The following is a 26,098-nucleotide window of genomic DNA, read 5'->3' as shown; positions in this document are numbered from 1 at the left end:
TCTGGATTCCTCAAGAGCTCGGCCACTGAGAGCTGTACTATTCAGAGCAGTTTAGCGTAAGAGAATCTCGAGAATAAAACCGTCCCTTTCTAAAGCCACTTGAAGACCCTATGAAAAGACACTATGAGCATAGTCGACTTTATCCTGCATTCCATTTAACTCGGAAAGTGGGAATTTCCAACTTGCTATTTAGGAAATTGCAAAAGAAAGCCACTTAGAGCTAGACTTGGAACATGGAAACTTTCCAACTTAGAACTATGATTTGCTGAGATGGTGTGATCACGGTGTCACATAGAGAGATGCACAAGGGCAGTGATAAACATTTACTTTTAAGAAAATAAAAAGCAATAATAAATCAAAGTACCTACATCTGCTAAAAAAGTTGTAATACTAAAATACTTGCCAAGACAAATGTGTGCAAATGAGGTAAATGATCCTCTCTCTTCATAATCCTACAGAATAAATGCTTACTTTATCCTCTGCAATTTGTTTGCTAAGAGCTAGTCTTTGTTGACAGGTGAACAACTGCAAAGCTAATGATAACATTTCAATTAGCCGAGTACCAAGCTAACAGCTTAGCACAGTGCTAACAAGCTTAAAAAAGCTCTTTTGATTAGAATAAGATTTCCAGATAGCATGTTATCTTTTTAATCAACCATTAAGAAACAGGGATAGGATTAATCGTGAATTGCTACATGCTAATGCTATTCAGAGGTACCCTAGTAAAAAGTAATATATTTAAAATACATTTATTTCATACTAAGTATTGTTCAAATCTATTAACGCATTTACTGACATATCGCTTTAGACTTACTGACTTTATCTGAAGTACTACTTGTGCACAATGCACATTTCTTTATATTAAGCCTAAAATGTATTTTAATATCACTATTGATTAGGACGGTATGAACTTTGAGTAATATCAGTCTTTAAATGCAAGACATTTCAAGTACCTGAAGTACTGATACTTGCAATAGTTCCACTTTAGCACAATCGAATATATTTCATATTCAAATATACATCACATAAATATACTTTACAAATATTGTGCCCAAGAGGAGTCATTTATATTTTTGGTTTGTATTCCCCCGGAAAAGGACTATACATTTAAAATGTTTATATTTGCTACTTTTGTCAAATTAGTTTAACTAGCATATACTGTTGATGGACTTAAAGCCACAAAACTTTGATTTTGATTTCATGGGGGCTTCCATCAGTTATTACATACGCTAGTGTCCTTTGGATCAGGTTTTGCATCAGGATACACATTTTACATTGGAAATCAAGTGGTGTCCCAACACAGTACCAAATATGATTATCAGACAAACCCAAATTTGAATGGTATCATGTTTGGGCGGCAATAATTCACCACACACTGTTGTCGGTATAATGTGTGGATAATTTTTCTAGCAAGAGGAGGATGGATTTGTGCCAACATACTGAGTTTCACTGGATAGAGAACCTTTGATGTAAATTTGAGAGAAAAAAAAATAATAATAAAAAATCTGCTCCATTTTAAAAGTGAATGAGCCCACTTTATTTTTGCTTCGTGTGAAATTTGCATAGAAAAAAAATAAGTATACAGTATGATTAGTAGTTTATTAGGTCACACTTTATTTTAAAGTGTCCAATTCTCACTATTAACAAATCATTAACAACAACTTTTGCCTCAATAAACTCCTAATTGATGCTAATTAATATTTAGTAAGGTAGTTGTTAGGTTTAGGTAGGATTAGGGATGTAGAATATGGCCATGCAGAATATGTGTTTTATAAGTACTAATACACAGCCAATATGTTAACAATAGGCATGCTAATAAGCAACTAGTTAATAGTGAGAATTGGTCTATACTAAAGTCTTACCGTTTATTAATTATTTGCATGCAAGACTTTTTCCCTGCTATCCTTTTTTTTGTGTCACGTTTCACCAGTTGACAACCACTATTTTATAGTATATTACATTATTATAAAGCACACCAATTCTGCAAAGAACAGTCTATTTCCTCATATAAGCAAATGCTAGGACATCAAACATTTGTGATGAGGACATAAACGAAAAAAGTCATCTTGATTTCCCCTTGCACTTTAAGACGATGAGCTTTTTATGGTGTATTCAGCATGTAAATTTATGAGAGGGGTTTTAGGTTGCTATTGATTTGCTCTCTGGAAACGTCTGCATTTTCTGAGAATCCACCTTTTTTGTCACCACAGTTTGTTGAACTGGCATGGATAACAATAGCCCAAGGGTCAAATCAATAAGAGAAACACAAACTTAGGCAGACACACAAGCGCACATATTTCAAACACACAACCCCCAAGCATTTGGAAGGTAGGAAGGGATTGAGATGACAGTGTGCTTTGTACGAGATGCAAAACTAAAAATATCTGGAATGTTTAGGGGTGACTGTTAACAAGATGTGAGATAAAACAAATGGCTGGTGTTAAAAAAGCAGGGTAAGAAAAATGGCAGGCATCTCCACACGGGTAATTAACCTGGGTTTTCTGCTTCTCTGACATGCCTTTCTTTGGGTTGTCAGCCTGACTCTGCAGGCACTTCACACAAACCAACACGAGCAGAATAATAATGCTGTTTAAGAGAGAAGGAGAGAGTGCAAACACAGCAGCCCAGTGGCCAGGGGACCAGCAGGGCTGGCACAGTCGTTTCAGTATGTTGAGAGAAAGAAAACACGGTACGAGTGGAAGTGTAACATGTGTACACCCCAGGTGTACTGAGCCACTTTAAAGCTACAGCAGAGAACAGACGGGAACCAATCAAGATGAAAATAACTTCTCTCCAACCACTTTCTACCTCAGTCTGTTGGTTTGTCTCCATCTCGATCTTTTGTTTTGCACAAGTTTAGACATTTGTGTGCAGAATCAAACTGCTATGAAATAACTCGCTGAGAAATTTGCATAGGCTACAATTTTGGGGTGTAGCAGAATCTTCTAGAGGCAGAAGCGATTAATCATCTGAGTTCAGCCGCATTCTTCTGCAGACCACCCAGGTTTCATTTTTCTTACCGTGGCATTCAGGCTGGATGCCCACCCAGCTCCCGTTAGCCAGGCAGGTTCGTTCAGAGGAGCCCTTCAGAACGTAGCCAGGCTCGCAGCTGAATCGTACGATGCTCCCTACGGTGAACTCCTCTCCCAGACGGATCCCGTGCACTGGAATGCCAGGGTCTCCACACAAACCAGCAGAATCCCCTGAAACAACACACATACATATGAGCACTTGGACACTTATTCTTATGGCAGTGTTAACAAAATATATATATTTAAATCAGGCCCATAATATCAATTTTCACTTTCTTCATTTTGGTTTGGCATTTAAAATTACATGATATATTTAAAGTAAAAAAAAAAAATGAAATAAGTGCTAAATGCACAATTCAGGGATAAGGTGGTGATTTTAATTCGTCTGAGACAAGGTCTTTACAGGGGAATAACATCTGTATCTGGTGTTCATCTAGTTTGTTTAACCAACGGACACATGCGTTGTGGAGAAACTCAATAAAACTAAATCACTCCCATTAAAATCAATGGAGTTGTCTATACACCTCAAGTACAATGAGTTTCAAACCCTTGGCGTAGTGTCTATGTACAATGAAGATACCCTCAAACCAGTCCAATTTAGATCCTTTGGCAGCGAGTGATAGGAAAACTACTATCTAGATGCCCCGCAGGACTTTCAAACTTGCTCTCTATTACATTAGGCTTTTATTTAAAGAGGTTAACTGAGATTTACACAAGATGATGAGTAATTTCATTCATATTTATTGAACAACTCTCTGCGGTAGACCTGGCAAAGGAGATGAAAAGAGGCATCACAGCGGCTTGGTTTAGGTGATAATTTACTTTGGAAAAGAAAGCACCAGGGACAGAAAATTTCCCTTAATTTCCGCTCATAATGCCGACCCGTGCGCTCCATGGTGTTCTTCAGCAAATCCTCTTATTTTGATCCACTGATGCATTTACAAATGATCTTTCTATTCTCTATATATCCTCTGGTAATGCTCAACAAACAATCACTAATTTGAAATGAACAGTGAGTCTTTCGGTGAAGGGCGAAGTAAATATTAAAGAATTACTACTATTTATATACCGCATATCGTCTTCAGAAACTCACACTGACAGGCCAGTTATTAACCACAAGATGTCTTGCAAAAAAAGCCTAATGCACTTTTTGACAGCTGACAGAAAGAAACAGCAATCTTTTGAGAAATATGAATGCTATGAATTGTGACATTAACCTGTCAGTGGTTTTACAGCCAGGGATGAAGCTCTTCTGGCATATCTGAGGGCTGCAATGGACTGATGTGTTTATAGTGGAGCAGGGCAGCTCATTACCTGGCAGGCATGTGGGAGTCTGTGTCGCCAAGCCCAATATGAGAAGATTAAACCAGTTTTATGAGGGGACACACTCTTTGCCCTTCTGGATGCTGCCTATATGGCACTATTGTATTACCACCCACTGATCTGGGCTGTGATCCTGAAGCCATTGATTCATCATCTCACACGCTTACGAGACCTCAGAGACTGTGCTATCTCAAATGTGAAAAATGGAGCCCATGCCCCACTATATATGCACATTATATGGACAAAAGTATTGGGACACACCTCTTAATTATTAAATTCAGGATTCAAGTGTTTCAACCAGACCCATTGCCACAGGTGTATACAAATCAAGCACCTGGCCATGCAGTCTGCATTTTTTTTTTTTATTAAAAAAAAAGGATGTTCTGAAGAGCTCAGTGAATTCAAAGTGTGGTACTGTGACTGGATGCCACCTTTGCAATAAGTCAGCTTGTGAAGTTTCAAGCCTGCAGGATATTCCACGGTCAACTGTAAGTAGTATTATTATATAGAAAGTGGAAGTGTTTATGAACAGCAGCAACTGAGCTACGAAGTGAAGTCCACGTAAAGTCACAGAGCGGGTCATGCATGGTGCGTAAAAATCACCAATGCTCTGCTGATTCCAAGAGACCAAACCTCCACTGGCATTAATATCCACACAAACACTGTGCTTCACTGAATGGGTTTCAATAGATGGTGTAGTGTAAAGCACACCAACACTGGACTCTGGAGCAGTGGAAACCTGTTTTGTGGAGTGACGAATCACGCTTCTCTGTTAGGCTCCTTAATTCCAGTGAAGGCAAATATTAATGCTTCAGCATACCAGGAAATGTTGGACAATACTTTGCTTCCAACGTTGTGGAAACAGTTTGGGGAAGGCCCTTTTCCATTCCAGCATGACTGTGCCCCAGTGCACAACGCAAGGTTCATGAAGACATGGTTGGATGAGTTTGGTGTGGAAGAACTTGACTGGCCCACACAGAGCCTTGACCTTAAGCCCATCAAACACTTTTGCGATGAACTGAAATGGAGACCGCGAGCCAGGACTTCTTGTCTAACAGCAGCTCCTGACCTCACAAATGCTCTTCTGGATGAATTGGCAAAACATCCCACAGAAACACTCCAAAATCTTGTAGAGAGCCAGCTATAAGAATATAAGCTGTTATTGCTGCAAAGGGAGGACCAACTCCATATAAATGTCTATGTATTTAGAGTGTGATGTTATTATTAAAGTCCATGTTTGTTTAATGGTCAGGTGTCCCAATAGGGAATAATAAAAAAATAAGTGGGACCAGTTCTCACTATTAACTAAATGCTTATTAACACTCCTATTAACAACATATTGGCTGTTTATTAGTACTTATAAAGCACATATTCTGCATGACCATACTCTACAACCCTAATCCTACCCAATATCTAAACTTAACAACTACCTTACTAACTATTAATAAGCAGCAAATTAGGAGTTTATTGAGGCAAAAGTCATAGTTAATGGTTTGTTAATAGCTTTAAATTAAATAAACAAATAAATAAAAATATATATTTATTTACATGTATTTATATATTAAATGTATATTTATTATTATTATTATTATTATAAAGTTTGCAAAAATATTCCCTTCTTTTCTCATAAGTTTACATTCCCTTGTGAGAGAATCTGTCAGTCTCTTTCATATCTACAAAAAAAAAAAACATAGGAGGGTTAATTAAATCTAAGAAAAATAAAATAAAAATAAGATCAAAAAGTATTAGTACTTTGATTTAGTACTGCACTGAAGACATGGCATATTTACACGTACTCCACAAGACAACATATTTAACTCAATTTACACAAATGATCTTGTTCAAAAGTTATTTTATAACTTATTGCTTATTGCTGCCTGCTTGAATATCAGTAACCTTTGTGATAGCTGTGTATAAGTCCTTGCTTTGACCCGAGTTGCAAAGCTGGATCTCAACATCATACAGTCATTGTGAGGAAGAACACAAATGTGCAGAGCCTGCTGGGAAACCAAAGAACCTGCAGTACCTGAAGGTTTTTTGGCAGCTTCACTGCTCAAGACAAAATAGGGACTCAATGACAAGGAATGTTTTGAAATGAAAGTAGGTAGTCTAGTGTGTGTAAATATAAAAAAATTACAATGAGATATATTTCTAAAATATTTTTAGATACCAATATATTACTAAATAAAAATAACAATAAAGACATACAGATGAGCATGTTGAGTAGGGAAAAGATTTGAAGTACCAGAGCAATGTGGCAGGGAGCCGCTCCACTGGCCATCCAGCTGGCACATGCGGGTGGTATTGCCCACAATGCTGCGCTGGCCGATGCAGCTGAAGCGGATAACGGAGCCCACTGTGCGCCTGTCCCCCGAGATCTGTGCATACGGAGGCATGCTGGGACGATCACACAGAACCACTGCGGCAGAGAGGGGAAAAAAAAGGGCAAACCTTATCTACAGTGCACAATGTCAGATCACGTGTATAAACAATGCAGAGTAAAGTAGGTTGTGAAATTATTTGAGTAAAGGTTTATCAGGCTAAGATGACTTACAGAGGCACCTGGGTAGGGAACGGTCCCATGTGCCATCGCCCTGACAGCTCAGAGTGCTGGTGCCCAGCAGGTAGTATCCAGGGTTACAGCTGTAAGAAACTGTGGTCTGGAAACTGTAACGATGAGGCCCGCTGGGCAGGACCTGTCTGACACCATTTTCAACATGTCCCGGGTCAGTGCAGTTCACAACTGAGACGCAGATAGAGTGGGCGAGAGAAAGCGAGAAAAAAAGACAGAGAGAAAGAAGGTTATGAAGAATACTGTTGAGAAGTACACTGCAATTCAAAAGTTTGGGGTAAGTTTTTTTGTTCTCTGCAAGAACACATTAAATGGATCAAAAATGAAAGCAAAGATATTTCTAATATTTTTATTTCTAATAAATGCTGTTTTTTAACTTTCAACAATCTTGAAATATCACGGAGTCCACAAAAAAATTAAGCACACAACTGTTTTCAACATTGATAATAATAATAAATGTTTCTTAAGCACCAAATCAGCATATTAGAATGATTACACATGATTACAGATAACACATTTACATAATCTCCGCCTGCCCAGAATACGAACAGAATCTGACCTGCCCACAAACACTTCAGCTAGTTAGTGTGTTTACATCATGTCGAGAAGACGCTGTGTTCAAGGATGCCACAGAAGTACAATTCGAACCTTTTGTTGTGTGCATGCCATTTCAATGGTAGCACTCGCTAACTAACTTGCTCAAGGACTCCTCTCTGTGCCAATCACAACAGGCTTGGCCAGCTGATCATTCAGAGCAGAGTAGGCTTATGGAAGGGAGGGGTTTGCTCCAAACTTGCTTGGAACGAATCGTTTCGAAATCATTGGCAAATGACTCTAATATTAAATGTATATTCTGAAAAAATTACAATGTTTTCTGGCCTTAGATGCATTTAAACCTGTTGTAGGTGACTCCAACACAATATTAGGACACTTTAAAATACCATATGACCGTCTCTTTAAGTCACAACTGTTTTTTGGTATAATTAATTTCAATTTCATTTAAAAGATACCTTTGTGTACATTTCTATCTTGGTGGCAGTAATTCATCAAATGATTACAGCATGATGAAAAAAAAAAAATTATAAACAGGCATCTATCCAGATACATATAGCAATGTATCCTCTGTTCAGTCCCAGTAAAATCTGCTTCCTCCTCCACAACAAGCCAATCTAAACGATGGGCAACTGTGGCATGCAAATCACATTCAGCACTCATTTTTGGCCTTGTTTATGCCATTAATTGATTTGTGCAATTTTTTTAGCGAATTTTGTGAAATAAAAGACGCTGCCAGTGGGCACAGTTTATTTTTCCTGATATCCAACCAAACACTTTTCCCCACACAAAATGACAGAAAAAGACGATTTACAAAGAAGATTAAAGGCTTCTAAAAAAAAAAAAACTTCTGTAAATATTTGAAACCACAAACACAAACAGTAGCTTCATTAACGGCTGGCTGAGGACATGAACTGGGCTTAGAGAGAGGAGAGATGGAGATATAGCGCTGGTGTGTTAGCTATGAGCCAAAAACATGCAGAGAACGAGAGCACAGAAGGACAAAAGTGCATGATGAAGAACCTAAAACAGAAATCAGCAGTAATTTGTTTTCATTCACGCACTGAAAGGAAACAAAATATACATTAAAGTGCAAGTGCAATTGAGCAGGCCAAGACAATAAGATGGGCCATCATGTTAAACTATGTTTTGTTCTTCGAGTACTTCAACTGATTCTAACAAATTCAGCTGAACACACTTTTGGCGACATTTTACGTGCAATTACAGGGAAACAGTGAAGCCACATGAAGAGGACAGGCTTCCTTATTTGACTCCAGAGTGTTCCTTCTGCTGTTTCAGGCCAGCAACGTTCCCTTAAAATCTCTCCGTTAGGGACAACTTGTCAACGGAATTAGACTTTCCAGGGTAGTAATGCATGCTAATGCCTTTAACAGCTCTTAGCAGAGCCAGCCAAAGCCATTTTCTATGATGCAACCATTTATAACTTAAATATACTAGCTTGATTTTCAACTAAAATGTTAATGGTTAAGTTAGAAATAAATACACAAATAAAATCAATAGAAAGAAAGAAAAGCAGAAAAAGAAAAAAAACAACAACATAGGAAATCATGTTTATTTGTGCTTGGCCGTAATACGATATTAAAATTGATGCTCCTGCTGGCCAGTGGCCATTTTTGAGGAGAGGTGGTTCAATTATCTGCAGATATGTGTCTAACCAACTTATCTGTGTGGTTCGGAAGGCCATTTTGGAGATAGAAGCGGCTCACTCAGACACAAATTGGTGCTGATTAGCGGGACTGTGCAGAGGCCTACTAAATTATTGATGCAGCTCCGAGCTCATAGCATTTTTTTACCGGCTCCTTTTGTGCCATTAAACGGCCGTCTTCCCACGCTCAGTGCTAATGACGGACCATGATGGAGAGGAGACCGTGACTGATATGATCAGACCACTTCAACTTCCTCAGTCAGAGTAAACACACATTTATAATCTAAAGAGGGGATGGATGATGCAACTTCAAAGATTCAAATTAAGGTAATTCAGATCAATCAGAGTGATGCCATGCATTCATAACTTGTGTAATTATTTCACTGTTTCCAGAAAATATTAAGCACACAACTGTTTTCAACACTGATGATAAGAAATGATTCTTGCGCACCAAATCAGCATATTAGAATGATTTCTGAAGGATCATGTGACACTGATTACTGAAGTAATGGCTGCTGAAACAAACAGTAAACAGTAGTGCACTTTATGGCACATTTGGCTTACTTATGGCAACTCCTAATGAAACATGTTGAATTACACACAAAGATTTGCATATATTGTCATTGGCTGGATCTGTGCTAGTCATCCGAAACCCCAACTAAAGCACTTTTTGAGTAAGTAAAACCATTGTTTGGTTAATTTTCACAGAAAAATTCAGTCATGTTAATAGAAATCCATATGACTGGGAATTTTGCGAGAGAACGATTGAGCGAACAATGTTTCACAACAGGTTCAAGGTGCTCATGCAAATATTCCACGTTGACCAACAGAAAGCTGCTTCTACGGTCTTTATACTTTTTTTTTAATGAAACGCATTACTTTCATTGTTTAAATCCTTTAAATGCTGTTATTTCTCAGTTAAGAACCATTAGAACACATACTCTTGTTCTACACCATGCTGAGTTATAGAGCAAATTTGAATAGAGCAGTCAAGTTATTTCAACATAACAGCACTATTCACATTTCCTTGTCAAGTAACACACATACAGTCCACACTACAGTCCACCACTGATGATGAAGCCACAGGACTTACTTTTACACTTGGGCAGAGCGTTGCTCCACTGGCCGTTGGGCTGACAGTGAGACTTGATTGCACCCTGCAGAACATAACCAGGGTTGCAGGCAAAACGCACTATGTCGTTCAGGTTAAACTGCGTTCCCTGAGTCACACCATTAGCAGGGGTGCCTGGATGTCCACAGGTGATGGCTACAGAACATCAGAGCGACATATTAATATCCATTTACATGATTATTTTATTTCTCAGAGGCATGCAACTGTCAAAAGACGTCATATCAGATTGCTTAAGCAACACTTACGGACACAGACGGGAGTCTTTCCAGACCAGCGGTGGTCCTGCTCACAGATGCGAACAGACACGCCGATGAGTCGAAATCCAGGATTACACTGGTAAACGACACTGCCTCTGTAGTTGTAATTCTCTCCGATGATCTGGCCATTCACAATAGGCTCTGGTGTGCCACAGTGTCCAGCTGTTGAAGAAAAATATCGTAAATGAGGGTACATTTTCTCAAATTAATGATGGAATCCCATAACGGAAGTAGAGACTCACCAAGACATTGGACCTCAGCTCCACTCCACAGGCCATTGGACATGCACTCTCTCACTCTGGAGCCCACCAGAGTATAACCCGTGTTACAGGAAAAAATGGCAGTCGCTCCGTACACGGTTAATGTTCCTATTTTATTCCCATTCGGAGGGGTTCCAAAGTCACCACAGGAAATGACTAGGTAAAATCAGATGAAAAATGTATTAGTATTCTTTTTTTTTTTCGAACTATGAACAGAATTTCATTTTAAAGTCATGAAATTGACTTTCCCCCCTCAACATTTATTTGGTATGTAAATTGACTTTTATCATGACATACTAGATCAGGGGTTTTCAATAAAAGTTTGAAAATCCATCCATCCATTCTCCAAACCACTTATCCTCTCTGTTAGGTCGCAGGTTTCCAAAAAAAATCCTAATTTGAAAATACTGTGGTCTCAAAGCATATGTCTTAATGTCACTATAGCCCATATTGCACTCACTTTCACAGGACGGTCTCGGCTCAGGGTAATCCCAGGTGCCGTTAGCTTGGCAGCGGATGACCCTTTGACCCTTGTAGAAATATCCAGGGTCACAGGTCAACATCATCATGGCCTCATATTTATTCTGCATGCCATAAATAAGCCTCCACCTCCCATGATCCACTGCAGAGTGGCCGATGTCAGGGCAGGTCACAGCTGGAGGGTCAAAGTTAGTAATACAAATGTGCTACTTGATTAAGACCTACAGCAACATATTTCTTCTGTCTGTCTGTCTGTCTATCCATCCATCCATCTATTCTTTTGCTAAATTGTTCCATTAATTTCCATGTTTAAACAAAATTTTGATTTCAAGGTTAAATGTTGCCTAAGACTTTTAAAGTTAAAGAAAAAAGTTCAAGATAATATACATTTTATCTTTTCTTTCTTTTATCAATCTTTTATGTAAATAAGGACAGTGATTGTGGCGCTCATGAACTCACGGACGCAGCGAGGGCGGGTCTCCATCGGGCTCCACCTCCCAGACTCTTGACAAAGCGTTGACACCGGCTGAGCATTGGCCAATCGGAAACCAGGATTACAAGAAAATGAGACTCTAGAGCTGAGAGTGAAGTCCTGCCCGATGACAGTGCCATTCACTGGCGCAATAGGCATCCCACAGGAAACAACTGTGAAGGAGAGAAAGATTCTGACCTCAAAAACTAACTCAAGTATTTTCTCACAAAACCCCAAGGAAAGTGGGTATTTCTTTTCACCATCACATTTCAAAGAATACTCAGTGTAAACACACTCAGTGAACACACTAAAAGCAGCAATGCGACTGTGCAAACACAAGCTTGCAGTGGTTCTGGGAAGGTAAACAAGAGCAGCTAGAAAGCAACGGGCACAAGCCAAGATGCAGATTACATCTGGACATGGACTAAGGACACAGTGAGAACGACAACATCCTATACAGCCACCAGAGAGTCAGAGGGTACTGAACATAAACACAGTATAAACACAACAATCTCTCTGGCCACTTCAGCCATACGTAAATATGGAAATGTCTACGTCATACATAGTAAAATATAAATCAACATTTATTATTAAAAAAGCAAATACTGTTGAAACAGAAACAAAAAATCTAAATAAACTAACAAACAAAAATAGTAGCATCGTTTGTTTGCAGATGACACTTGGTTTGGTGTTTTATCGTTGAATGCAACATTAAACATTTATTTTAAAAAAGCAAACACAAAAATTAAAGCAAATAGAAAAAACTAAAATAAATAAAATGTTTAAATAATAATACAAAATAAAACAGTAATTTTAATAAATAGCAACTCTTTTTTTTTACATGACTTTTTTTTAATCCAATGCAATAACATTTTTTGTGGGCTGCTTAAATGTCTAAATAAGTTTTGGCACCACTGTATGTGTCAAATCAGAACACCAACACCAGGATGACAGGCAATGCTGATTTAAAAGTTTGAACGCCCATAGATCTGCCTCCTCTACCATCTTAATTTGTCATTTAGCAACTACTTCTATCCAATGTGATTTACAGTACACTTACAGGGACATTCCCTCTGGATCAACCCGAGGTTAAGTGTCTCTCTCAAGGCCACAAAAGAGACGATTTCATGATTTTTAGAGTTCATGATTGGCCCCCCGTTTGTTTGAACCTACAAACTTCTGACGTTCAGCCCAGATCAGTAACCACTGTATTATTCTCTATAGTCTCAAAAGTCATTATAATGCCTCTTCTTTCAAAGGACTGACACATATTGGATTTAATATCCATGCTACTCAACTTTCAATCAATCATGAGTGAACTACGTCCCACTTTCGAACACGAAAAAGACCATTCAGCATGTTCAATAGAGCTCTAAGGCTCTCGTCCTAAGGCATCTCACACCATCCCTGTCAAAGAGAAATTCACCTCTCTCACAGGTGAGGCCTTTATTAGCCAGGAAGTGGTGATAAAACGCAGCACTTCTGAGACTGCAGAACGGTAGACCCCGTGGAGGCCCCTGCTTTAGTGGATGATAACTGCCTCTTTCTGAGGAGACTCTCCCCTCGGACAGCACATTAGCAATAGTCTCGCAGCTATGGCTCCTGGCTAACCCATTTATTGTGATGAGCAATTTGACAGATGCAGCCAAGCCCTAAACATTGATTGAATACGGAATTAGCCACGCCGGCGCCGGTCTTTCGCAGAGAGAGTTCAGCGAGGAGAGGCGGATAATCGCCTCCAGACTTTGTCCAAGGTATTTCAAACAAGATTTTCAGACTCACCTTGGCAAAGCGGCACTGGAGCGTTCCATTGGTAGATGCCCTGTGGGGTGCGGGTGCAGGTGGCGGTGGTCTGGCCAATCAGGTTGAAGCCCCGGTCGCAACTGAAGCGCAAGGTACTGCCAAGTTTTGTGCCCGTCTGGCTATGCACCGAGCCATTCACAGGAGGGTCTGGGGTACTGCAGTATGCCGCTGTAGCACATACAAATGTAAACACAGCCAGAAGTCAAAAACACATCAGTCTGTGAAACCTGCTGCTTATTGCATTTCGATTCCTCATCCTGTTTACCGGATATTAACGCAGCCGGGAGCTGAGGACTGATTAAAAAGATGCACGGTATTGAACTGCAGGAATTTGTGTAAGGTCATAAATGATGGATATGTAACAAAAAAATCTATTGTTTTGTGTACAGTTTGTTAGTCTAAATTGTAATTCAGAATACAACGAGAGTCATTATACAAAGTTATGGTGTTTGGTATATGCAATCCAGGCCACATTCTCTCCTGTGGCACATGAGGCATCTGAGATCAGATCTTAGCAGGCTGTTCTCCTTGCAGACCAAACAAGAAAAAGAAGGACGGTAATGATAAAAGCATAATATAAAAGGAGGTATGGAGGAAATTAGGAGGAAATGGGGCAGGAATGCAATTTGTCGCATTATTAATCGCTATGACCGCATTACAGGCCTATCTGTTTCACAAGTTCACATATTCATATAATCCTTCAGTGCTACAGGTAAACAGGTTTGGCTAGCTGCCCGTAATGCAGGGACTTGAGGAAGTTGCCCCCCAGACTGTTTAATTAATGTAAGTTAATTAGTGTATGATTAGTGGAGGTTTCCTGGAAAAGGCAGAGATGCAGACTACTACAAATCATTTTCTTAAGCTTTATTTTTTGTTATACTTAAAAAAGAAGCGAAGTTAACGTGCGAAGGCAAACTGCACAGGAAATTAATTCTAGATATATATTCAAGATACACTATGTAAAGGATAATGCAAAAATACTGATTAAGAAAATGATTTTCTGCAGTGTAGGCAGCCGCTTATGTATATGCCCTTGTGTTGAATTAGATGAACAAGCTCTTGCTGAACTTCCATTTAAATGCCATTAAAACAATTCTAATTTCAGTCCAACACAATGTCTAGCAATGATCATTTCCTTTAGGAGAGTGAGGGACCACTCACAGAGGACACATTCTGGCATTGAAAACAGCTAGATGGCAATAAAATGGAATAGAGTGGAAGGGTCTTTTCAAAGCTGAACAGCTGTTAGCTATAGCTACATTAAAGTCATATTAAAAACACTGTGCTGATGGCACGAGACTACTCAATAGTCAAAGATACCCGTCTGAAACATGTACATGGATCAACAATTATAAAAAAAAAAAGACGGATATAAAACAATGTGCCCCATGCAAATAACCAATAAAGATTTTATTTTTTTTAAGTTGTGGTTTTTAGTCTTACTGTGTTGTGGATTCAGTGTTATTTATATGCTAGTGTATTTCTTGTGTATAGTGTATAAGTTGACAAATATCACACTACCTGCATTTATTTGATCTAAATAAAAAAATAAAAAAAACAGGACTTTAATGAACTTTAATGAAGTTCAAAAAGCACAGGAAGACTTTTAACTTTATAAATGTATTTTGATCAATTTAAGTCAAGTCAAGTCAAGTCACCTTTATTTATATAGCGCTTTTAACAATACAGATTGTGTCAAAGCAACTGAACAGCATTAATTAGGAAAATAGTGTGTCAATAATGCAAAATGACAATAGTAAACACTAATTTTCCAGTTAAAGACAGTTCATCATTGAATTCAGTGATGTCTTCATTCAGCTCAGTTCAGTTTAAATAGTATCTTTGCAATCATTTGCAATCAAGTCAACAATATCGCTGGAAATGAAGTGTCCCCAACTAAGCAAGCCAGAGGCGACAGCGGCAAGGAACCAAAACTCCATCGGTGACAGAATGGAGAAAAAACCTTGGGAGAAACCAGGCTCAGTCGGGGGGCCAGTTCTCCTCTGGCCAGACCAAACCAGCAGTTCAATTTCAGGCTGCAGCAAAGTCACATTGTGCAGAGGAATCATCAATTTAATGTGCCCTTGCTGAATAAAAGTATTAAAATAATAATACAATTTATTTCTGTTTTAAGAAAATGGATAAAAAAATATCAGTGTCACAAATTATGGTTCATAAAATCTAAAAGGAATGGAGAAAAAACCTTGGGAGAAACCAGGCTCAGTCGGGGGGCCAGTTCTCCTCTGGCCAGACCAAACCAGCAGTTCAATTTCAGGCTGCAGCAAAGTCACATTGTGCAGAGGAATCATCAATTTAATGTGCCCTTGCTGAATAAAAGTATTAAAATAATAATACAATTTATTTCTGTTTTAAGAAAATGGATAAAAAAATATCAGTGTCACAAATTATGGTTCATAAAATCTAAAAGCATAAAAAAAAAAAATCCTGTCTCAACTTTCCAGCAAACATCAACACAGGAAAGAAAACTGCACTCATATCAAGCCATTTCATGGGAATTTAGCTCTTCACAGTAAACGTTAAAAGCAAAAGCTAACCTACTGTAGGACAAAGAAAAATAAATAAATAAAGATAGCAGTAATGGAAGGGCAGCCATCAAGTTTTACAAGGCACAAATCTTTCTAATGATCAAACCACAGGGACATAAAATGTTTCCAGTTTCTCGTCCATTAGCCCTGACTGAAGATTATAGATAATGGACAAATTTGAAAGTTTACACATCATATACCTGTTGTAAAACTTTGAATAAAACCTGCACTAATGGTTTAAATGGCTTAGAGTGCGGTTTTGTTTTGTGCATCATACCTCTCATGTGATAGAGCAGGTGCTGCCCTCTAAATGGATAAAAAGACTATTGATTGTTGGCCACAGAGGTCTAGCTGTAAGAGAAGCCTTAGCAGAAATTTAGCCTTCGTGCTCAAATACTTTGTGCATCTGCGTCAACCAGGCGCGGTGCTGTTTCCTACCTTTCTATGACCCAAGAGCCCCAGCTTTGCATTTAATAAAGTTACGATACAAACAAACTTTCATGCTCCTTGGCCCTTGTTTTTAAATTACAAAGTTGATGCTGTCAATCTTCAACCTTTAACCTGCACGCTTTCTTCTTTTTCCAAAGAAAGACCTTCAAACTTCTCAAAGCCAGTCATTTAGCAAACCTCACACAGGTGATGGTGGGAAGAAAAGGTCAGGAAATAAAAATAAAAATGAAGAGAGAAACAAAAGAGAGAGGAAGGCGGAGTGAAAGGACCCGCTACAGTTGATGAAGCAACAGCCTGTGGAGATAAAAGATGGATTGAGAAAGAAAACGGTACGAAGCTTTGAATCTGTCCCACCATCTGTTTTTGTCCCACCAAGTTATCGCTACAGAAGGGAAACCATATTGAGGAGGGAAACCTAGGTGTGCTGCCGCTGCTAACCCAGACTGTCACAGAGCCCTATATCAAAAATCCATCATGCGAGGAAAGAGCGGAAAAAGCAAAACAAGCTGATGCTGAGAGAAAGGACCCTGATGAGCCAGACAAAGAGGTGATTAGTCATTCTTCTGAAACGCTAATGATTAGGAGCATACGGAAACTTTTTAAATATTTACGGGGTAATAACTCATTTAGAATTACGCCATTGCTCATGAAACGGCACAATCAGGTCTTGATAGCTTGTGGCAGCGTTTCCTGCGTAAATCATAATTGGTCGTTTTGTGAATGCATATCTTTAACTGTAAGTTGTCATAAACATTCAGGCAGTCGAGGAGTCATCTGATTTGTTAGATGTAGTCATTTGTAAGCCAAACCGATAACTCATTGGTCATAGGTCTTTTTGGCCGATTCATTAAAAGAATCGGCTCATAAGAGTCATTTGTTCATGACTCAAACTACACTAGTTACACTGTACATTTGTTTTCGCAAGCAGGTAGTGAAGACGTAATAGTATTAGGGCTGGGCGATATAGCTAAAAAAATATATAAACGATATGGATTTTATAATACAAATAGCAATGTGTAACATTTTACCATATTTAGTGCAACACTTTTATTTGTTCCCCACAAAATATTGTTTTTTCACTAAATGTTTGGAATTCTAAAATTATTGTGCACTGATTTTTCTAGAATAACTTTTGCTGCCGAATTATCGACTAACCTAGTTTATGATCAATTTTTTGTCATAGATTATAAATATACATAGGCCTATATTTTTCATATTTATTGTTTATTTTATTTTTCTTTATAATGAAGTAGTCTGTATCTAGTAGACTGTGAAAGAATGATTATTAGTTCCACACATAGAGATATATAAATTCTACATTTATTTAAATGGGGGAAAAAAACTTCACTGGTATCGGATCGGTATCGGTATTGGAGGCGTCCCTACTAAATAGTATTATTTCAAAGTACCTAGTCTTGTTTAAATTCAATCGTCTCCAAGATGCTTCAAGAAACCTTCCTACAAAGCTACCTGAGAAACTATGCGCAAGTGTACCTTGGACAAAAGCTGTTTTAAATGCAAAGGTTTGCTGAGTTTAATTTAATAAATTGATTCATTCATTGCGTTTTGAGAGAACTCCTAGTCCACAGGGAACAGTGGATTGGGGAAATCCAAATACAATCAGTGTGTTTTGATGATGTGTTTGAATACTCACCGGAGTAGCGGATTCGAAAGCCCTTGTGGCTAGAGGTGTGATCGAAAGACCAGTGCAGGTAAACCTTGTTTGCAATGCTAGTAATACTAAAGGGAGATGAATAGTTCCCACTCAGAGAAATGAGCAGTGGACTCTGTCTTGATGGACCTGCAGGATAAAGCAAAGCATAAAGTTCCCATGTATGTGATGCATCTCTGGTGCACAAGTATCAATTGTGAATTTAAAATGCATAAAATCGGATTTACTAAAAGTTGGAGTACATATGAACTTGAGAATCACCCATAACATTTTTTAAATAAAAACTAATTAAAAATAACCCACAACAATTTTTTTGGGTTTATATATATATATATATATATATATATATATATATATATATATATATATATATATATATATATATATATATATATATATATATATATATATATATATATATATATATATATATATATATATATATATATATATATATATATATATATATATATATATATATATATATATATATATATATATATATATATATATATATATATATATATATATATATATATATATATATATATATATATATATATATATATATATATATATATATATATATATATATATATATATATATATATATATATCATATTTTATTTCCATTTTTATTTTGAACTGAAAAAAAAAACTGCATCTCTCGCATCTCTCCCTGTCACTATCAGTAGACACATATCTTACAAACTTCAAATTGACATTTACTACCAGCAGTGATAACTGGTGTGTTTCTGTCACAACATAGCCTCTCCACCTCTCATTGTTAATGCTGAGTGACAGGGCTCTGTTCATAAACTTCACTGGCAGTACTTTCAGATCAGCTGAACTCTGATTCAGTCCAGAGGTGTGTGTGTGTGTGTATGTGTTAAAGGCCATTCCAGACGTCATGTTAGCGTCTGGGCCAAGCTGCAGGGAGGTAAAGGGATCTGGTGTGATCTGGCTGGATTTGGCATGTTGTGAAAAGCAAAGTCTGCTTCGTAGCGCAATGGGAGTTGAAAGCGTAATCAGCATTGAGCATGCCAGCTCCCCTCAGGAGTAGCTCACACTGCTCCCAGATGACACGCAAATACACACCAGCACAGGCGCTTTATCAGCCTCAGAAAAAAGTGTGTAGCACAATGTGACTCTGTGAGGCCCGGCTGTCATATACTGCACTCTCAGAAAAAAGGTACAACAAATGTACCTGTTTTCTGAGAGTGTGTTTTTGTTCATGTCTTTCTCTCTCTTTTTAACAATGCTTATTTTAAAAAAGTTTTAAAAAGTTTTTTTTTTTTATATTTGAGGTACTACAAGAATAAATAATATTTTTGGGAGAATTTAAAACTTTGACTATCTAACTTTAAGAAAACACTCAGAGAAGTAATGCCCAATACAATATACATTACCATTCAAAAGTTTGGGGTTAGTATGTTTTTTTATTTTTATAAACTAATACTTTTGTTTATCAAGGATGCATAAAATTGATTAAAAGTGACAGTAAAGACATAATATTACAAAATATTTTTATTTTAAATATATTATGTATTTTTTTAAACTTTCTATTCATCAAAGAACCCTAAACATATCATGGTTTCTACAAAAATATTAAGCAGCACAACAATTTTCTACGCTGACATGGTCATACGTTAGTTTGGGGATCATTAATAATTTTTTCTTGGGCATCAAATCAGCATTTTATAATGAGTCCTGAAAGATTATGTAACCCTGAAGACTGGAGTAATGGCTGCTGAAAAATCATATTTGCCCTCAAATAAATTAATTTGTTTAAAATATATTAAAACAGAAAATATGTATTTTAATTTGTAATAATATTACACAATATTACAGTTTTTGCTGTCTTAGTGAGCTAAAGAGACTTCTTTCAAAAACATAAACAAAAAAAACCTTCTCACCCTAAACTTCTGAAGGACAGTGTATGAACTTACTATATATGCCATATACATTTAATATTAACTGATGTTTACCTGTTTAACGAATGTTTCACAATATGTAACAAAACTGAATGATTTTCATTGTTTATTAAATTATATTACTGGCTACTGTAATCTTTTTTCATTTGCACTTTATTTTGTTCACTTTTTTTTTTTTTTTTTCATATATATTTTTTTTTTTCAAATGGCAAAATGTCGAATGCTGTACACTTTTTTAGGGGGGTGTTGCATGACTCAGCCATGGGCCACTTTAATGATGCTTAAAATGTGATGAGCCTCCATGTGTATAAGATGACCCTTCTGACCTGTAATCCACTTACTAATCTCAGTCTAAATGGGATCACTTTGACCCCAGCAAAGCCACTGACCTAAGACTGGCCCTGAACAGACCTCTGTTGGCTAAAGCAATTTCCTTTGCCTTTTACAAAAGGTTTTCACTGTGTAAAAGCAAAGGTCATCCCTTTTGGCCTCTCTTCAACTGTCTATCTTGCTCAACACAGCAAGGTCACCTGTGAGGTGTATGTCAGTAATTGTATTGGAAAGAGAAGAAAAAACAGCTCTTTGTGACCAAAAACCATGTCAGAACTAGTTTCGCTATGATATTTGTACCTTGATTCAATCTTATCATACAACTTTATTTATTTATGACATTAATATTGCTATAAAATATATACACAAAATATAACACTGTATAAACAAAACTGTTTTCAACATTGATAATATTAATAATTGTTTACTGAGCAGCAAATCAGCATATTAGAATGATTTCTGAAGGATCATGTGACACTGAAAACAAGCAATTGCTGCTGAAAACTGCAATCATATTTAACAATACTTTTTTTACTGTATTTTAATCTGGAATAAATACATCCTTTCTAAGCATAGGAGATTGCTTTAAAATATGAATAACCCAGCATTTTTACATTTTTAAACTGTAGTTTATAATACACATATGCAAACTTTTTAAAAATTGTTTTATGAATTTCTACAGTATAGCTTTTAAACTTACATTTACATTTAGTCTCTAGCAGACGCTTTTATCCAAAGCGACTCACAAATGAGGACAATAGAAGCAATCAAAACCAACAAAAGCGCAATAAAATGCAAGTGCTATGATAAGTCTTGGTTAGCCCAATGCACTACACGTAGCAAGGTTTTTTTTTTAAATATACAAATATATACACAACACACATCCATACACACACACACACACACACACACAAAGAAAACAAGTAGATAGAATAGAAAAAGAATATAGAAAGCTAGTGTATTTTTATTTTTTTTTTAAGAAAAACAAGCAGTTAAAAAACGAATAGAGAGTGATAGAGGGTCAAGTGTTATTTAAAAAAAAAAGAAAACCGATAGAATAGAATTAGAATAGAGAGTGCTAGAGTTAGAGGGTCAAATGAAGATGGAAGAGATGTGTTTTTAGCCGATTCTTGAAGATGGCTAAGGTCTCAGCTGCTCGGATTGAGTTGGGCAGGTCATTCCACCAGGAGGGAACAGTTAATGAAAAAGTAAACTATAGTGTACATTATTTATGGATGGATCGGCATGGTTCTTCATAAAACATCCTTAGGAAAATCTGTGATAAATCCACTCACCATCAAAGATCTCTAGCTCATCAAACTGTCTGCTGGTCTGGAAGTGTTCAATGGTGAAAGTGATGTTGTAACCTGAATCCACCTTCACCACCCAGGAGCAGGACTCAAAGTGCGGCAGGCTGCTGCCCGGTGACTGACTCAGGATTATTCCCGTGGAGGCTGTCAATACCTCATTCATAGGACAGGTAACTGTGAGAAAGACAGACAAGAGGTAGTTCAGCTCAATACATTATTACATACAAATTCCAGGAAACAAAAGCATTTTCTTTTGACTTTCCACATCTATACATCAGCAATGGTAGCCGTGACGTAAAATGCTAAGATTTAGCTGTTAAAGACAGCTTCAGAACTATTATACTCAATTGCCCAAGGAATACATGAAAGAAACCTTTACCAAAAAAACACAATTACAGATCTATAGCTTCATTCAATATGATGCTTCAGATGCAACAGAAAGTGTGCGGCCTATTGATCACCCAACAATTCAAGGCCCAATACAGTCTTGCATGTACATGCCTTTGGTAAAGCACGTCGATGATAACACAAAGCACCCCAGGCCAGTCTGTCATGACACTGAGAGGATTGATCACTGTTGTTCGCACAGCTGTAACGCCTGGCTCAACCCCTCAGTCTGCAGTTTCATCTCTCAGTCATTGATATTCCTCAGAGGCCCGCTGTGACATTTCCCCACACTTTTACCTTGAATTACCAGGTGTTATGCAGTGGCCCGTCTTGGGCGCTTCTCTCAAATCTCGGAAGCCTGTCTCTTATATCTGCAGCTGTCGGAGTACAAAGCAAGCATCCAAATGCAAATCATAACATAAAAGGATAAACCCTCATCTGACACAATTCTATTATTTTGTCTCATTTCTTCCGCATGACGTGGATGACATGGATGAGAGGCCGCGTACGGCATGTCTGAAGCCGAACCCCGTATCAGACAGGAAGGGATTGTTATTATCAAATATTTATGACACTTACGTTTCGGATATGAAATATGGATTTTCTATTACTTGTCTTGCTAAATAAACACGCTGCTGTTTCAGAGCTCCGCTGGTGTGAATACTTCATGATTGAGTTGAGATCTGAATGAGATTATCACGATGGAAGAATTGAGAATTTCTAACCTCACCGCTCACCTCTGCTTATCAGAATATCGATGGATGCGGTGCGCTAAAACCCTGTAAATAATATGACCCACAGTAAACAGTTTTGCTTCTATATTTGGCCTCTTTAATTGGTCTTTTAGTCAGTCGTTTAGCACCTTAATTGACTAACATTTAAGCCCACGGGTCTGTGGACTGATTAGGATGGACGTTAATCAAAGCAATAATTTCATGCATGCTGTGCACTGTCCGGCTTTACGTGTCAAACCTGAGATAAGTTATTCTTATAATTACATTCAGGTTCACAGTCCAGTGAATTGCTCCGGTGACAATGATTAAATTATAAAAAGTTGCTTTGAGAATTGATATGATGTAAATCACACTTGTGGTTTCTGGTTGAGATTGAGCTTGAGCTCGGTGGATACGCAGGGACGATACGGTTGGTGCTTTGACACGTTTCCTTTACGAGGGTAAAATATAGAGGCTCTGGGACTGGCTACAGAGCTCGGAGGCGATATAAAATCTGAATGCGCTTTCATTGGAGGACAAACATTATCATGGATGCATATCGATGCCCGTTTGAGCCTATCATCACTGCATAAAGCCTAATGCGCTCAAGTAAAAAATACACCGCCAATAACCTACATCTGTGCATCCTGGAGCTCAAGCTCACAAATTACATTCTGTAAAGTGTGAGCGTGGGTGTTATGGATCTTTATTTGCTGCCGCATACTGCACTTTGAAAGCTGGCTGTTAACCTATAACAAACAAAGATGTACTGTAAAGCAACGAACTGATAGATATGACAAGTCTTTTGCGAGCATGTTTAATATATCATAACAGTTATAGGCCTTTGCTATATTCTTGATATTTACATTGTCAGTATATTCATGTTTAAATCAGTTTATACTGCAAAACAGAGGGCTACATTATATATAATATACTGTATATTCTATGGAGAGGTGGAGCAGGTATGACAATACAGTAGAAATACTGTATATATCAGTACTTTTTTAGCTGGAAATTGAATCAGTTTAATGTTTTATGTACTTAGATGTATTGATTACTGGGTGATTTCAAATACCAAATACTATTCTAAATACTAAATATTTAATATGAAATAAAACTTATTTTTAATACTTTTTATACTTTATTATATTTTATTTTAATACTATCATTGTCAATGACTTTTTTAAAAAGTCTCATGCTGATGAGTGCTGAATTTATCTGATAAAAAAAAAGAATAATATTGTGAAATATTATTACAATTTAAAATACCCTCTTTCTCTTTGGATATATTTTAAACTGTAATCTATTCCTGTGATAGCAAAGCTGAGTTTTCAGCATCATTACTCCATTCTTCAGTGTCACATGATCCTTCAGGAAGCAGTCTAATATGCTGATTTGCTGTTCACAAAATATTTCGCATTATTATCATGTTATGTTAAAAAAAGGCTGTGCTGCTTAATATTTTTATGGAAACAGTGATACATTTTCAGGATTATAAAAAAAAAAAAAAAAGCATTTATTTGAAATGCATGTATAGTCACTGTTCATTAATTTAATGCTCCTGAATTAGGGCTGCAAAACGATTAATCGCATTCAAAATAAAAGTTTGTTTACATACTATATGTGTGTACTGTGTATATGTATTATGTATATATAAATACACACATGCATGTATATGTAAATATTTTTTATATAAATCTAACCTTTTTTTTTTTTACTTAATATATACATGTACAGTATGTGTGTGCATTTATATATAAATATACACAGTACACACACATTATGTAAACAAACTTTTATTTTGAATGCAATTAATCGCGATTAATCGTTTTGCAGCCATATCCTGAATGAATGAATGAATCACCCCAAACTTTTGAATGGTGGTGTATGCATGTCATCAGTGCAAAATGTAACACTTGGGTTAAAAGCAGAATAACACAGTGAACAACGGCTCTGTTTAGTTAATGCTGCTCAATGTGAAAGCCCGCAGGTGATGGAGATTTACCGCTGATTAAAGAACCGGCTTTCTGACAAGATGCGCGTTAAATATCGCATGCGATTTATCGTGCAGCCCTAATATATACATATATATATATATATTGTACTAAAGCAGAATCTCTTCTGGCTGATGCATTTCTACCATCACACTACCCAGCCCTAATTCCATTCTGCCCCAACAAAATAGGGGAGAGCATGACCCTCTAGACAGCATCTCAGACAAAATCCTCATCATCCCAGGCCTTTCACTATGGCGGCAAACGGAAATTAGCTCGCTCAGGTCGCCCTTATCCCCTAATCCACTTTGAAATGGACTGTCAAAGGCTGAATGTAAACAACAGTTTTGGTGGCAGATTCTGACAGAGGAGGAGAAGGCATGTCAAAACTGCTCCTCTAACAATGGCAGCTGAAGATTATCTACTGTACAAGACGGGCTGGCATCTAAAAAGGGATTTTCAACTGAAAATGTCACCCTTCGTGACAATGAATTGCAAATATGGCCCCCACAGAAATATACATTCAGAAAATGGCAACATACAGCATTAATTTCATTATGTCAAAGAAAGGGATAAATGTCACACGCAAATTGTCAATGTAGGTTTGTTTTCTGTTCACCACAGACAGTTTTCACATAATTGATCATTTGTTAAGCTCCGCCCACTTGGTTACTGTTGCTAGCTCAGGCTGAATGTCCAATAAGAATTAGGTCTCTTCAAACACTGCAATCAATATGAATCAATACATATAATAACTAACATTCTGTTGGTAGTATGAAGTTAAAAAAATTTTGCCAATGTTTTGCGTGTTCATTTCATAAATAGTTTCCACCCACAGCATGAACTTTAAGATTTTCTTTAAATATTTGAAAGATGTGAAACATTTTTTAAATACCCTATTTTTGGATCATTTACGTCAAATTATGTTTAAAACAATTCAAACATACAGATTCTCCACAGATTTTGACAAAAGAAAAGATCAAAAGCTTGTCTGATAAGACGAAGCAGTTGCAAAGGTAGATTATTAGCCAGAAACATTTGTAAGGGTCAGTTAAGGACTATTTTGTCCAATTACATGTCTAGTTGCTAGTGCTTTATAATTAATAGGGAGATATTAACTGACTGAAAATAACTTGAATGAGTAATGTTTTGAAACATCGGAAGCTGAAAACATAAACATACACACATTTATTACATAAGCACTGACTGTCTG

The 26,098-nt window shown here is 37.2% G+C and overlaps 1 protein-coding gene across 1 annotated transcript in view; it reads right to left on the bottom strand.

The window, feature by feature from the left end:
* Positions 1 to 26,098, bottom strand: part of LOC107733235 (CUB and sushi domain-containing protein 1-like) — a gene marked incomplete at its 5' end in the record, with an annotated part of 58,086 nt that overhangs the window by 8,747 nt on the left and 23,241 nt on the right. The window contains 11 exons of the mRNA XM_016544797.1: positions 3,021 to 3,203; positions 6,601 to 6,774; positions 6,910 to 7,098; positions 10,239 to 10,412; positions 10,523 to 10,696; positions 10,777 to 10,950; positions 11,255 to 11,449; positions 11,734 to 11,919; positions 13,529 to 13,717; positions 18,200 to 18,346; positions 21,777 to 21,965. Of these exons, the coding sequence (XP_016400283.1) occupies positions 3,021 to 3,203; positions 6,601 to 6,774; positions 6,910 to 7,098; positions 10,239 to 10,412; positions 10,523 to 10,696; positions 10,777 to 10,950; positions 11,255 to 11,449; positions 11,734 to 11,919; positions 13,529 to 13,717; positions 18,200 to 18,346; positions 21,777 to 21,965 (1,974 nt within the window). The remainder of the gene's footprint in view (positions 1 to 3,020; positions 3,204 to 6,600; positions 6,775 to 6,909; positions 7,099 to 10,238; positions 10,413 to 10,522; positions 10,697 to 10,776; positions 10,951 to 11,254; positions 11,450 to 11,733; positions 11,920 to 13,528; positions 13,718 to 18,199; positions 18,347 to 21,776; positions 21,966 to 26,098) is intronic.

The sequence above is a fragment of the Sinocyclocheilus rhinocerous genome, unplaced genomic scaffold, assembly GCF_001515625.1.
Source record: "Sinocyclocheilus rhinocerous isolate Xijiao unplaced genomic scaffold, SAMN03320098_v1.1 scaffold4778, whole genome shotgun sequence".
NCBI lineage: Eukaryota > Metazoa > Chordata > Actinopteri > Cypriniformes > Cyprinidae > Sinocyclocheilus > Sinocyclocheilus rhinocerous.
The sequence above is the reverse complement of the archived record's forward strand: the minus strand, read 5'-3'. Positions and strand labels throughout refer to the sequence as shown.